Source organism: Anolis sagrei, chromosome 11 (assembly GCF_037176765.1).
Source record: "Anolis sagrei isolate rAnoSag1 chromosome 11, rAnoSag1.mat, whole genome shotgun sequence".
NCBI classification, from domain to species: Eukaryota; Metazoa; Chordata; class Lepidosauria; order Squamata; family Dactyloidae; genus Anolis; species Anolis sagrei.
Genome location: NC_090031.1, coordinates 11,122,227 through 11,135,127, shown reverse-complemented (window position 1 = coordinate 11,135,127; position 12,901 = coordinate 11,122,227). Strand labels below are relative to the sequence as shown.

At 44.3% G+C, this 12,901-nt stretch overlaps 1 protein-coding gene across 1 annotated transcript in view; it reads right to left on the bottom strand.

The window, feature by feature from the left end:
- The window catches only part of PAPPA (pappalysin 1), a 231,247-nt gene that overhangs the window by 24,235 nt on the left and 194,111 nt on the right, over positions 1–12,901 (bottom strand). Inside the window, exons 19-20 of the mRNA XM_067471886.1 lie at positions 12,161–12,308; positions 2,789–2,898 (exon numbers count right to left, since the gene is read on the bottom strand). Of these exons, the coding sequence (XP_067327987.1) occupies positions 2,789–2,898; positions 12,161–12,308 (258 nt within the window). The remainder of the gene's footprint in view (positions 1–2,788; positions 2,899–12,160; positions 12,309–12,901) is intronic.

Genomic DNA, 12,901 nt, shown 5'->3' with positions numbered 1-12,901 from the left:
AGGAGAATGGCTTCAATACTGGTGGTTTTTGCTTCTTCTAGCACGCTGACAGTTGTCCGCCAATCTTCCCAAGAGAGTTGCAGGATTTTTTGGAGACAGTCTGATGAAATCGCAGTTTGGGAGTGATCCTGGACTCATTGCTGAGCCTGGAGCCCCAGGTTTCAGTGGTGGTCAGGGGAGCTTTTGCACAATGAAAACTTGTGCGCCAGCTGCGCCCGTACCTTGGGAAGTCTGACTTGGCCACGGTGGTCCACGCTTTGGTTACATCCCGTTTAGATTACTGCAACGCTCTCTACGTGGGGTTGCCTATGAAGACTGCCCGGAAGCTCCAACTAGTCCAACGTGCAGCAGCCAGAATGCTAACACGAGCAGGGTACAGGGAGCTTACTACTCCTCTGTTGCGCCAGCTCCACTGGCTGCCAATTAGTTTCTGAGCACAATTCAAAGTACTGGTGTTAACCTATAAAGCCCTAAACGACTCTGGCCCAATTTACCTGTCTGAATGTATTCTCCCCTATGAACCATCTAGGTTGTTAAGATCGTCTAGAGGGGCCCTGCTTTCGGTCCCACTGACCTCTCAGGCGTGTCTGGTGGGGACGAGGGACAGGGCCTTCTCGGTGGTGGCCCCTCGACTCAGGAACTCTCTCCCACTGGAGATCAGAACTGCCCCCTCCATTCTGTCATTCAGAAAACGGGTGACAACCTGGCTATGGAGTTTGGTTTTTGACGAGTGAATCAATATTTCTGTGATTGGATAGATGACGATGAATGATGGACAACGAATTCACTATGACGACTGACCATTGTTATTATGTGATTGCATTTTGCTGTTATAACGTTTTAATTGAATACGTTATATGATGTTTTTAATGATTGTTTTGTGATTTTATTGTTGGAAACCGGCCCGAGTCCCCCAATAGAGGGGAGAGGACCGGTATACAAAATTGCTAAATAAATAAAATAAATAAAATAAATCGTTCCAGGAGTTGTGTATGACATCCAGTTAGGAGCTGAAATTGGTTTTTTCAATTCCATTCAAACACAGGTGAGCAATGTTACAAATAATAATAATAATAATAATAATAATAATAATAATAATAATACACTTTATTTATAACGTGCCACCATCTCCCCAAATGGAACTCGGGGCGGCTAACATGAGGCCAAGCCCAAAATAATACAACATAGAATCATAGAATCAAAGAGTTGGAAGAGACCTCATGGGCCATCCAGTCCAACCCCTTGCCAAGAAGCAGGAATATTGCATTTAAATCACCCCTGACAGATGGCCATCCAGCCTCTGTTTAAAAGCTTCCAAAGAAGGAGCCTCCACCACACTCCGGGGCAGAGAGTTCCACTGCTGAACGGCTCTCACAGTCAGGAAGTCCTTCCTCATGTTCAGATGGAATCTCCTCTCTTGTAGTTTGAAGCCATTGTTCCGCATCCTAGTCTCCAGGGAAGCAGAAAACAAGCTTGCTCCCTCCTCCCTGTGGCTTCCTCTCACATATTTATACATGGCTATCATATCCCCTCTCAGCCTTCTTTTCTTCAGGCTAAACATGCCCAGCTCTTTAAGCCGCTCTTCATAGGGCTTGTTCTCCAGACCCTTTATCATTTTAGTCTCCCTCCTCTGGACACATTCCAGCTTGTCAATATCTCTCTTGAATTGTGGTGCCCAGAATTGGACACAATATTGCAGGTGTTGTCTAACCAAAGCGGAATAGAGGGGTAGCATGACTTCCCTAGATCTAGACACTATGCTCCTATTGATGCAGGCCAAAATCCCATTGGCTTTTTTTGTCGCCACATCACATTGTTGGCTCATGTTTAACTTGTTGTCCACGAGGACTCCAATATCTTTTTCGCACATACTGCTCTCAAGCCAGGCATCCCCCATTCTGTATCTTTGCATTTCGTTTTTCCTGCCAAAGTGGAGTATCTTGCATTTGTCACTGTTGAACTTCATTTTGTTAGTTTTGGCCCATCTCTCTAATCTGTCAAGATCATTTTGAATTCTGCTCCTGTCCTCTGGAGTATTGGCTATCCCTCCCAATTTGGTGTCATCTGCAAACTTGATGATCCTGCCTTCTAGCCCTTCATCTAAGTCATTAATAAAGATGTTGAACAGGACCGGGCCCAGGAAGGAACCCTGCGGCACTCCACTTGTCACTTCTTTCCAGGATGAAGAGGGGGAAGCATTGGGGAGAATCACCCTCTGGGTTCGTCCATTTAACCAATTCCAGATCCACCTCACCGTAGTTTTGCCTAGCCCACATTGGACTAGTTTCCTTGCCAGAAGGTCATGGGGGACCTTGTCGATGGCCTTCCTGAAATCCAGGTACGCTACATCCACGGCATTCCCCGCATAATAAACACACAATAACAAAATACATCACAACAAAAGATGAAATAATAAAATCAACAATATAAAACAGCATAGTAAAACCGGACACAGAGGGCGGGCCAATGTATGAGACAAAATGTTAAGAAGTTAAAACCCTGGCTGAGATAGGGATCAAAGTACATTTGTAGGAGAGGAGCTTGGAACAGCCCTCCCCTTGGCTGAGAGGCCAGTTGAGAGGCCAGCCAATCACAGCAGGAGGATCTGTTTTGCATCGGTTTTCAAAATGGAAGAGAAGGACAGGCAAAGAGATCTTCAGCCTTCTCTGCCTAAGGCATTCCTAAGACCATCAGAAATATGCTGCCCCCAAAATGTGTGTGTATGTGTGCATTTGCAAGCTTCGAGTTGTCTCCATCAATACACATTCACACCTTTATGGACACTGACCTTCACTCTTGGAGGCTTCATCCAGTGCTGGATGTCATCTACTGTCTCATTGGCAAGTAACAAGATGGGTTCAGTGTGATGATCCAGGCACAAGATGGTACACTCAGCTCCTTGAAAAGAAGGAGGGCGAGAGAGTGGCCACATTATTCATCTACACCATCCTTTTTCATACATCTAATTCAGTGGTTCCCAACCTTTTTTTGACCAGGAACCACTTGACCAGAGAGCACTATCTAACATTAGTACCAAATCAGTTTTTGGTCAACTTTAGATTTGGTGTGTTTATTTGGGGGTGCTAACTCATTAAATTGCATTGGATATACGACATCAGCTCTAGTTTCTGATACAGAACATATGCCATCCAGTAGTCACCATCTTCTCACCTACAGAAAACCATATTTAATAAGCCTCGGCACTATAAGAGGGTTTCGTGAGATCAGTCACTCTCGTTGCAACGGTGTAGTAATGGTGAGGCCACGGACCAGGGTTTTATCATTTTACCTCTTCCATTGGCCTACCCATTCTGTTTTGATTTTACATTGTGTTGATTTGCCTTATTTATTTTATTTTTCTACTTTATGTATTTTATTCTGATGTAATTTTGTTGTCTGCATTCTGTATTTTTATTTTGCTGTATTGTATCTTTGGGCATGGCCTCATGTTAGCTACCCCGAGTCCCCTTTGGGGAGATGGTGGTGGGGTATAAATAAAGATTATTATTATTATTTGAAACACCACAAGATGAGTCCACAGCAGACACTCTGCTGGCTGTTGTATTGGATGATTTATTATTATTATTATTATTATTATTATTATTATTATTATTATGTTCCTGAACATCAAGCAAAAAGTGGGTGCTAGAAACAATATCATACGAAAGCTGACTGGCACAACCTGGGGATCACAACCAGATACAGTGAAGACATCTGCCCTTGCACTATGCTACTCTGCTGCTGAGTATGCATGCCCAGTGTGGAACACATCTCACCACACTAAAGCAGTAGATGTGGCTCTTAATGAGACATGCCGCATTATCACGGGGTGCCTGCGCCCTACACCACTGGAAAAATTACACTGTCTAGCTGGTATTGCACCACCTGACATCCGCCGGGAAGTAGCAGACAATAGTGAAAGGACCAAGGCAGAGACATCTCCAGCTCATCCCCTGTTTGGGTGTCAGCCAGCACGTCAACGACTTAAATCTAGAAATAGTTTTCTAAGATCTACAGAGACACTCGCTGGAACACCTCAGCAAGCGAGACTCCAAAAGTGGCAGGCTCAAACCCAGCACCTCAACCAATGGCTGATACCAAATGAGAGACTCCCTCCTGGGCACACAGAGGACTGGGCGACCTGGAAGGCACTGAACAGACTGCGCTCTGGCACCACGAGATGCAGAGCCAACCTTCAGAAATGGGGCTGCAGGGTGGAATCCTCGACATGCGAGTGTGGAGAAGAGCAAACCACAGACCACCTGCTGCAATGCAACCTGAGCCCTGCCACATGCACAAGGGAGGACCTTCTTGCAGCAACACCAGAAGCACTCCAAGTGGCCAGATACTGGTCAAAGGACATTTAATCAACTCTCATACTCACAAATTTTGTAATCTGCTTGTTTGCTTTGTGCTGTTAGAAATGTAATATAATTTGACTGGTTGTTCTGACACGACAAATAAATTATTACTATCATCATTATTGGAAACACAACAAGATAAGTCCACAGCAGACACACTGCTGGCTGTTGTATTGGATGATGATGATGATGATATATTATTATTATTATTATTATTATTATTATTATTATTATTACTATCATCATTATTGGAAACACAACAAGATAAGTCCACAGCAGACACACTGCTGGCTGTTGTATTGGATGATGATGATGATATATTATTATTATTATTATTATTATCATCATCATCATTATTTGAAACACCACAAGATGAGTCCACAGCAGACACTCTGCTGGCTGTTGTATTGGATCACACGTCAGACACTTCCCAAGTCTCTAGGACTGTGTGATGTATCCGCGAATAATGCATACAGATCTCAATAAGGTGGCCTTTTGCAGCTGGCAGATGGTAAATTTGTCAGCCCTGATTGTGCTTAAGTGCAGGCCAAGGTCTTGAGGCACTGCACCCAGTGTGCCGATCACCACTGGGACCACCTTTACTGGTTTGTGCCAGAGTCTTTGCAGTTCGATCTTTAAATCCTCATATCGTGTCAGCTTTTCCAGTTGTTCCTCTGCAATCCTGCAGTCACCTGGGATTGTGACATCGATGATCCATACTTTGTTTTTTAACACTATTGTGAAGTCAGGAGTATTATGCTCCAAAACTCTGTCTGTCTGAATTCAAAAGTCCCAGAGGAGTTTGGTGTGTTCATTCTCTGTAACTTTTTCCAGCTTGTGATCCCACCAGTTAATTGTCGCAGGCCGATGGAATTTGTGGCACAAATTATTATTATTATTATTATTATTAGTTCTTGTGGGCCACTCATGGTCCATGGACCACAGGTTGGGAACCACGTATCTTATTAAATTGGGAAAAAGTTGATGTCATAATACAGCGACTATACTCATCCTTGGGGACTACAAAGCTCCTATGAACCAGACCTTATTGGAGAAACAAGATTTTGGGCCACTAGTATGCCAGATCTCAACACTGTAGGCAATGCAGGAGGAGGTGACACAGGATGCCACATTCCAGGCTAAAAAGGTCTCTCTCTCTCTCTCTCTCTAAAGATCTCTATGCTTCATAATTCTAATTGATAGCCATGGATGTTCTGGATGAAGGACCATATCAGCTGTGGCCAACTCCTTTCAGATCGAGATACCTTATAATCTAGATCAGTGTTTCTCAACCTGGGGGTCGGGACCCCTGGAGGGGTCGCGAGGGGGTGTCAGAGGGGTCACCAAAGACCACAAGAAAACACAGTACTTTCTGTTGGTCATGGAGGTTCTGTGTAAGAAGTTTGGCCCAATTCAATTATTGGCAGGATTCAAAATGCTCTTTGATTGTAGGTGAACTATAAATCCCAGCAACTACAACTCCCAAATGTCAAGGTCTATTTTCCCCAAACCCCACTAGTGTTTACATTTGGGCATATTGAGAATTCGTGCTAAGTTTGGTCCAGATCCATCATTGTTTGAGTCCACAGTGCTCTCTGGATGTAGGTGAACTACAACTCCCAAAACTCAAGGTCAATGCTCACCAAACCCTTCCAGTATTTTCTCTGGTCATGGGAGTTCTGTGTGCCAAGTTTAATTCAATTCCATCATTGGTGGAGTTCAGAATGCTCTTTGATTGTAGGTTAACTATAAATCCTAACAACTACAACTCCCACAGCACAAAATCAATACCCTCCCCGAATCCCACCAGTATTTAAATTTGGGTGTATTGGGTCTTTGTGCCAAATTTGGTCCAGTGAAAATACATCCTGCATATCAGATATTTACATTACTATTCATAACAGCAGCAAAATGACAGCTATGAAGTAGCAATGAAACTAATTTTGTGGTTGGGGGTCACCATAACATGAGGAAGCGTATTAAGGGGTTGTGGCATTAGGAAGGTTGAGAACCACTGATCTAGATGATCCAATCAGATAATCAACTACATCTGCTTTGAACTGGATTATCTGAGTCTACACTGCCATATAATCCAGTTCAAAGTAGATAATCTGGATTGAGAAGAGACCCAAGATTCATCTTCCCATGGGACCTGTCCAGGGTTCTGAAGGACTTGGTCTCTCATGCTTGGTGTTATTGATGGAGACACAGAATTCATTAAAGCATTGACTATGAGCTGCTCTCCAAGGTGCTGAATTGATGTTGGCAACAGGATTCAGGACTTTGGCAAGTTTGAACTATAGTATGGAATGGATTGAAGACTTCAACAACACTTTGTAACACTTTTTTTTTGGTTCCTGGTTATAAATGCCAGGAACCAAACTGCAAAAACATTGTTTTGGCAGGAGGGACATCCTGCATAACACATTGCTATGGTTTTTCAATGCATATCTCACCATCGAGTCTCAACCAATTGAAAAGAGTTTGTGGTAGCCACAAAAAGGAAGTTTCTGGAGTAGAACAACTACTTTCTAAGTTTTTTTTTTCATGTCAGGAGTGACTTGAGAAACTGCAAGTCGCTTCTGGTGTGAGAATTGGCCGTCTGCAAGGACGTTGCCCAGGGGATGCCCGGATGATTTCTAAGTAAGTACCACACAATTAAACAGGAAATAAAACTTTCCAACCAGGAAGAAAACATTTTCAAATTTTGTTACATAGCGTAATGTAGAGGCTCTGGACCTGACTCTTTGCCCACCATTCTTATTTTGTGATGTTGATTTAGCCCGAGATTCAGATGATCACAGCCAAAGTTTTTTTGGTCATGTCCGGAGCAACTTGAGAAACTGCAAGTTGCTTCTGGTGTTAGAGAATAGGTTGTATGCAAGGACGTTGCCCAGGAGACGCCTGGATATTTTGATGTTTTACCACCCTTGCGGGAACCTTCTCTCATGTCCCCAAATGGAAAGCTGAAGCTGATAGAGGGAGCTCATCTGCGCTCTCCGACCTGTTGGTCTTCAGTCCTGCTGGCACAAGGGTTTAACCCACTGTGCCACCCTACCAAAGTGAACTGTACTGATTAAGTATTCTACTTTTTCTTCATTGGGTTACTGTAAGTTTTTTTGGCTGTATGGCCATGTTTTTCTTCATTGTTTGTCCTGCTTGTTGGTGCCATTTCACTTGGTTGTGCATCTAATCAGGGTGTATGCCAGTAGTCTTCAGATCGATGTGTTGTCGAAGGCTTTCCTAGCCGGAATCACTGGGTTGCTATGAGTTTTCTGGGCTGTATGGCCATGTTTCCAGAAGCAGTCTCTCTTGATGTTTCACCCACATTTATGGCAGGCATCCTCAGAGGTTGTGAGCTCTCAGATCCTTATGCAACATATCCATCCAGCGTTGCTTCTGTCGTTCCCTTTGGTCTCTTGGCAGGCACTTCTAAATCAAGAGAATGCTTCTTGAACGTGGCCATACAGCCCAGAAAACTCATAGCAATGTAGTGATTCCGGCTATGAAAGCCTTTGCCAACACACAGGATTTTGGTTAGACCACACCTGGAATATTGTGTCCAATTCTGGGCACCACAATTCAAGAGAGATATTGACAAGCTGGAATGTGTCCAGAGGAGGGCGACTAAAATGATCAAGAGTCTGGAGAACAAGCCCTATGAGGAGCGGCTTAAGGAGCTGGGCATGTTTAGCCTGAAGAAGAATAAGCTGAGAGGAGATATGATAGCCATGTATAAATATGTGAGAGGAAGCCACAGGGAGGAGGGAGCAAACTTGTTTTCTGCTTCCTTGGAGACTAGGATGCGGAACAATGGCTTCAAGCTACAAGAGATGAGATTCCATCTGAACACGACGAAGAACTTCCTGACTGTGAGAGCCGTTCAGCAGTGGAACTCTCTGCCCTGGAGTGTGGTGGAGGCTCCTTCTTTGGAAGCTTTTAAACAGAGGCTGGATGACCATCTGTCAGGGGTGATTTAAATGCAATATTCCTGCTTCTTGGCAGGGGGTTGGACTGGATGGCCCATGAGGTCTCTTCCAACTCTTTGATTCTATGACTTTGATTGTATTTTCTTGCATGGCCGAATGGGGTTGGCCCTTGCGGACTATGATCCTAAGCCACGGGACATCCATCATTCTACCGATGTGCATACTCATGGTGGAACAATTCAATCGTGTGCACTCGCAAAGCTGTTGATAAAGTTGCAAGCCTCACACAGAATTCAGGCAATGTCCTATTTACCCTGCAGCTTCCCCGCTCATTGGTCCTCCCCTCCAAAAGAGATATATAAAAAGAACAATTGGATGCCAGCCTTTCTTTCCCCAGTAGGCGAGTAAAGGTCACCTTTTCTCCAGAGGTAGAAAGACACATCACACAGAGAGAGGATGCTGCTTCTCCCTTCTCTCTTGGCTCAGCAGCCAGCGGTGCAATTTACACTTCAGGAACAAGGAGCCGGGCAGAATTGTTTTGATACGAGATCCATAATTGGCATCATTACAGAGCGGTGAGCTCATCTGGGTTGCCTCTCCTTCCCTTCCTCCCTCCCCAGGAGGGATGCAAGCAGGTCTTGGTATCGCACAGAAGTCTATAAACACCATGTAACACCATGATTTTTGTTCCTGGGTTATAAATGTTATTTCCTAAGTGGTTCTATGAAAAAAAAAGTTTATTAAAATGCAGCTAGTTAGTAGCCAGCTGCATTAAATCACTACTGACTGAGAGGTCATGAGTTCGAAACCAGCCTGGGTTGGAGTAAGCTCCCAACCATTAACAATCTAGCTTACTATTATTTATTTACAGTATTTATATTCCACCCTTCCTCACCCCGCAGGGGACTCAGGGCGGATTACAATGCACACATATATGGCAAACATTCAATGCCAAAGACACACAACAGATATAGACAGACATCCGTAGGGATACCAAGGTGCTTGTCTACAAAGCTATTGTCCTCCCAACCCTGCTCTATGCCTGTGAAACGTGGACTGTCTACAGACGTCACATACAACTCCTGGAACGATTCCATCAGCACTGCCTCCGGAAAATCCTGCAAATATCTTGGGAAGACAAGCAGACAAACGTCAGCGTGCTGGAAGAAGCAAAGACCACCAGCATTGAAGCGATGGTCCTCTGCCATCAACTCCGCTGGACCGGCCACGTTGTCCGGAAAGCAGTCTCCCAAAGCAGTTGCTCTACTCTGAACTGAAGAACGGAAAATGGAATGTTGGTGGGCAGGAAAAGAGATTTAAAGATGGCCTCAAAGCCAACCTTAAAAACTCTGGCATAGACACTGAGAACTGGGAAGCCCTGGCCCTTGAGTGCTCCAGCTGGAGGTCAGCTGTGACCAGCAGTGCTGCAGAATTCGAGGAGGCACGAGTGAAGGGTGAAAGAGAGAAACGTGCCAGGAGGAAGGCGCATCAAGCCAACCCCGACCGGGACCGCCTTCCACCTGGAAACCAATGCCTTCACTGTGGGAGAAGATGCAGGTCAAGAATAGGGCTCCACAGCCACCTACAAACCCACAAAAATAGTCATCAAGGAAGACCATCTTACTCGTCCAACGAGGGATCGCCTAAGTAAGTAGAGGCTATTTAACTTTTCTAGCTGCCAGGGGAACTGTTGCTTTCATCATCCATCTGCGACACTGATGAAGTACTTCCGCATTCCCCGCATGCTTTGCTGGAGTCTTTTTTTATGGCCTTGTAAATTAGTTAAATTAGCCTCCCCACACATAAGTGGTACCTAATTTTCCTACTTGACAGATGCAACTGTCTTTCGGGTTGCAAAGGTCGACAACAAGCTACACAATTGGTCGGAAGCTCACTCTGACTCGGGCTGGCTTCGAACTCATGGTCAGAAGTGATCTTAATGTGGCTGACACTCAGCCAGTTGCGCCACAGTCCCGGTGCTGTTGCCCTATGCAGCCTGAAAGACAGTTGCATCTCTCAAATAGGAAATTTAGTTACCACTTTATGCAGTTCGAAAACATGCAAATGTGAGTAGATCAATAGGTACCGCTCCGGCGGGAAGGTAAGGGCGCTCCATGCAGTCATGCCGGCCACATGACCTTGGAGGTGTCTATGGACAACACTGGCTCTTCGGCTTAGAAATGGAGATGAGCACCACACCCCAGAGTCAGACATGACTGGACTTAATGTCAGGGGACTACCTACCTTTACCTTATACAGATAGGAAAATTTAACTAATTTATGACACCATAAAACCTTCCAGCAGCGTGCATAAGAATGAGGAAGTACTCCGTCAAGGACTTGGTTTCACAAGTGGACTATGAAGTGGCAGCTCCCCCTGTGGCCAGAATTGAGCTTACCCTCCTGAAGCTGGAAAGTTGGAATGTTAAATTGCCAACATAGCCTTCTGAATGCAGCGACCCCTTAATACAGTCCCTCATGTTGTGGTGACCCCCAACCATAATATTATTCTTGTTGCTACTTCATAACTGTCATTTTGCTACTGTTATGAATCGCAATGTAAATATCTGATATGCAGGATGGATTTTCATTCACTGGACGATATTTTGAACAAATACCCAATATGTCTATATATATTGTATGCCTATGGAATTGAATGTTTGCCATGTATACGTCCATTGTAATCCGCAGGGTGAGAAGGGTGGAATATAAAAACTGTAAATATAATAATAAATATTTTTCAAGATACAGTAGAGTAGTGGTCCTCAACCTTCCGAATGCCGTGACCCCTTAATCCAGTTCTTCATGTTGTGGTGACCCCCAACCATAAGATTATTTTCGTTGCTACTTCATAACTGTCATTTTGCTACTGTTATGAATCGTAATGTAAATATCTGATATGCAGGATGCATTTTCATTCACTGGACAATATTATTTTCTGTGTTTAATTGTGATATTATATTATTTGATGTGCTTTTTGTATTGTTTTTTTGTATTTTGCACGGTATTGTAGGGCTTGGCCTCATGTACGCCGCCCCGAGTCCCCTTGGGGAGATGTTGGTGGGGTATAAATAAAGTATTGTTGTTATTATTATTATTATTATTATTTGGAACAAATATCCAATATGGCCAAATCTGCATACTGGTGGGGTTGGGGGGGATTGATTCTGTCATTTGGGAGTTGTAGTTGCTGGGGTTAAGGGTTAAGGGAGAGGCAGTGGGCAGGGTCATGCAAATTCCACACAAGGAACCCTGGGATGCCTGCCTGTGGTGGAGAAAACATGTCAAATCTTGGTTGAAATTCTCCCCAAATGAAAGCATTCCTTGGGTGGTGGGCCATAGTGTTTGGGAAGAACTTTGGCCGCGTTTGGTCTACATGTTTATAATGCTCGCTCTAACCTGCAACGTAAGTTGAGGGAGTGCCTTTGGAGGCTTCTCATCACTTGGAACTACAATCTGTTTGTGGAGGCCGGATGCTGTCTGCGTGAGTGGACATCTCCACCACATACACACATATACATTTTTCACTTTTATTATGTGTATAGATAGATTGTTTTCTGTGGGTGAGCAGATGGCAACTATTGGAAGGCGTATGTTCTGTATCAGAAAATAGAGCTGATGTGGTCTATCCATGCAATTTTGTGAATCAGCACCCCAAATAAGCAACCCAAAACTAAGGTTAACCAAAAACCGATTTGTAAATCTTTAGGTACTAATGTTGATGAGTAGTCCCTGGTCAAAGTGGTCCCTGGTCAAGTGGTCCCTGGCCAAAAAAAGGTTGGGAACCACTTTTGTAGTAATTTGATTATTGTACTTGGACTCTGGAAGACTTTCACAATGGGCACAAAGGTTTCTAGAACATATAAATACCTATTCCATATACATCTGGGCACTGAAGCTTCAGACTGCTGCTCCGCTTGGTGGGGTGGGTGCATTCTCCTTGCATCCCTCTACAGAGGTGAAATGAACCACTCCAGGTGCCGTCTCTTCGGCAATGGATCACGTTGTTCTCCTGACCCTGGTGAAGAAAGGCAGGGAAAGAGATCAAAAAAGAAAGAATGGATATGTATCCTGGAAGATTTAATATGCTTGGGGGTCAAAACGTTTTGCCTCTTGTGTCATAAACACGTTATGAATGAACCTATAACAGCAGAAGCTGCTACAGATCATAGCCTGAACTGTCCTCTATGCAAAACTACCATTCAACAGAGTCACCATCAATTTGTACACACAACTGAAGGGAAATATTGACTCTAAGCTGGACTATGTCCAGAGGAGGGCCACTGAAAGGATCAAGGGTCGGGAGACAAGCCCTATGAGGAGTGGCTTAAAGAGCTGGGCATGTTTAGTCTGCAAAAGAGGAGACATGATGAAGGCTATGTGTCAAGATGTGAGGGGAAGTCATAGAGGAGGGAGCAAGCTTGTTTTCTGTGGAACAATGGCTTCAAACGACAGGAAAGGAGATTCCAACTGAACATTAGGAGAACTTCCTGACTGTGAGAGCTGTTCAGCAGGGGAACTCTCTGCCCCTGAGTTCTGATGAAGGCTGTTTATTTGGAGGCTTTTAAACAGAGGCTGGCTGGCCATCTGTCGGGGGTGCTTTGAATGTGA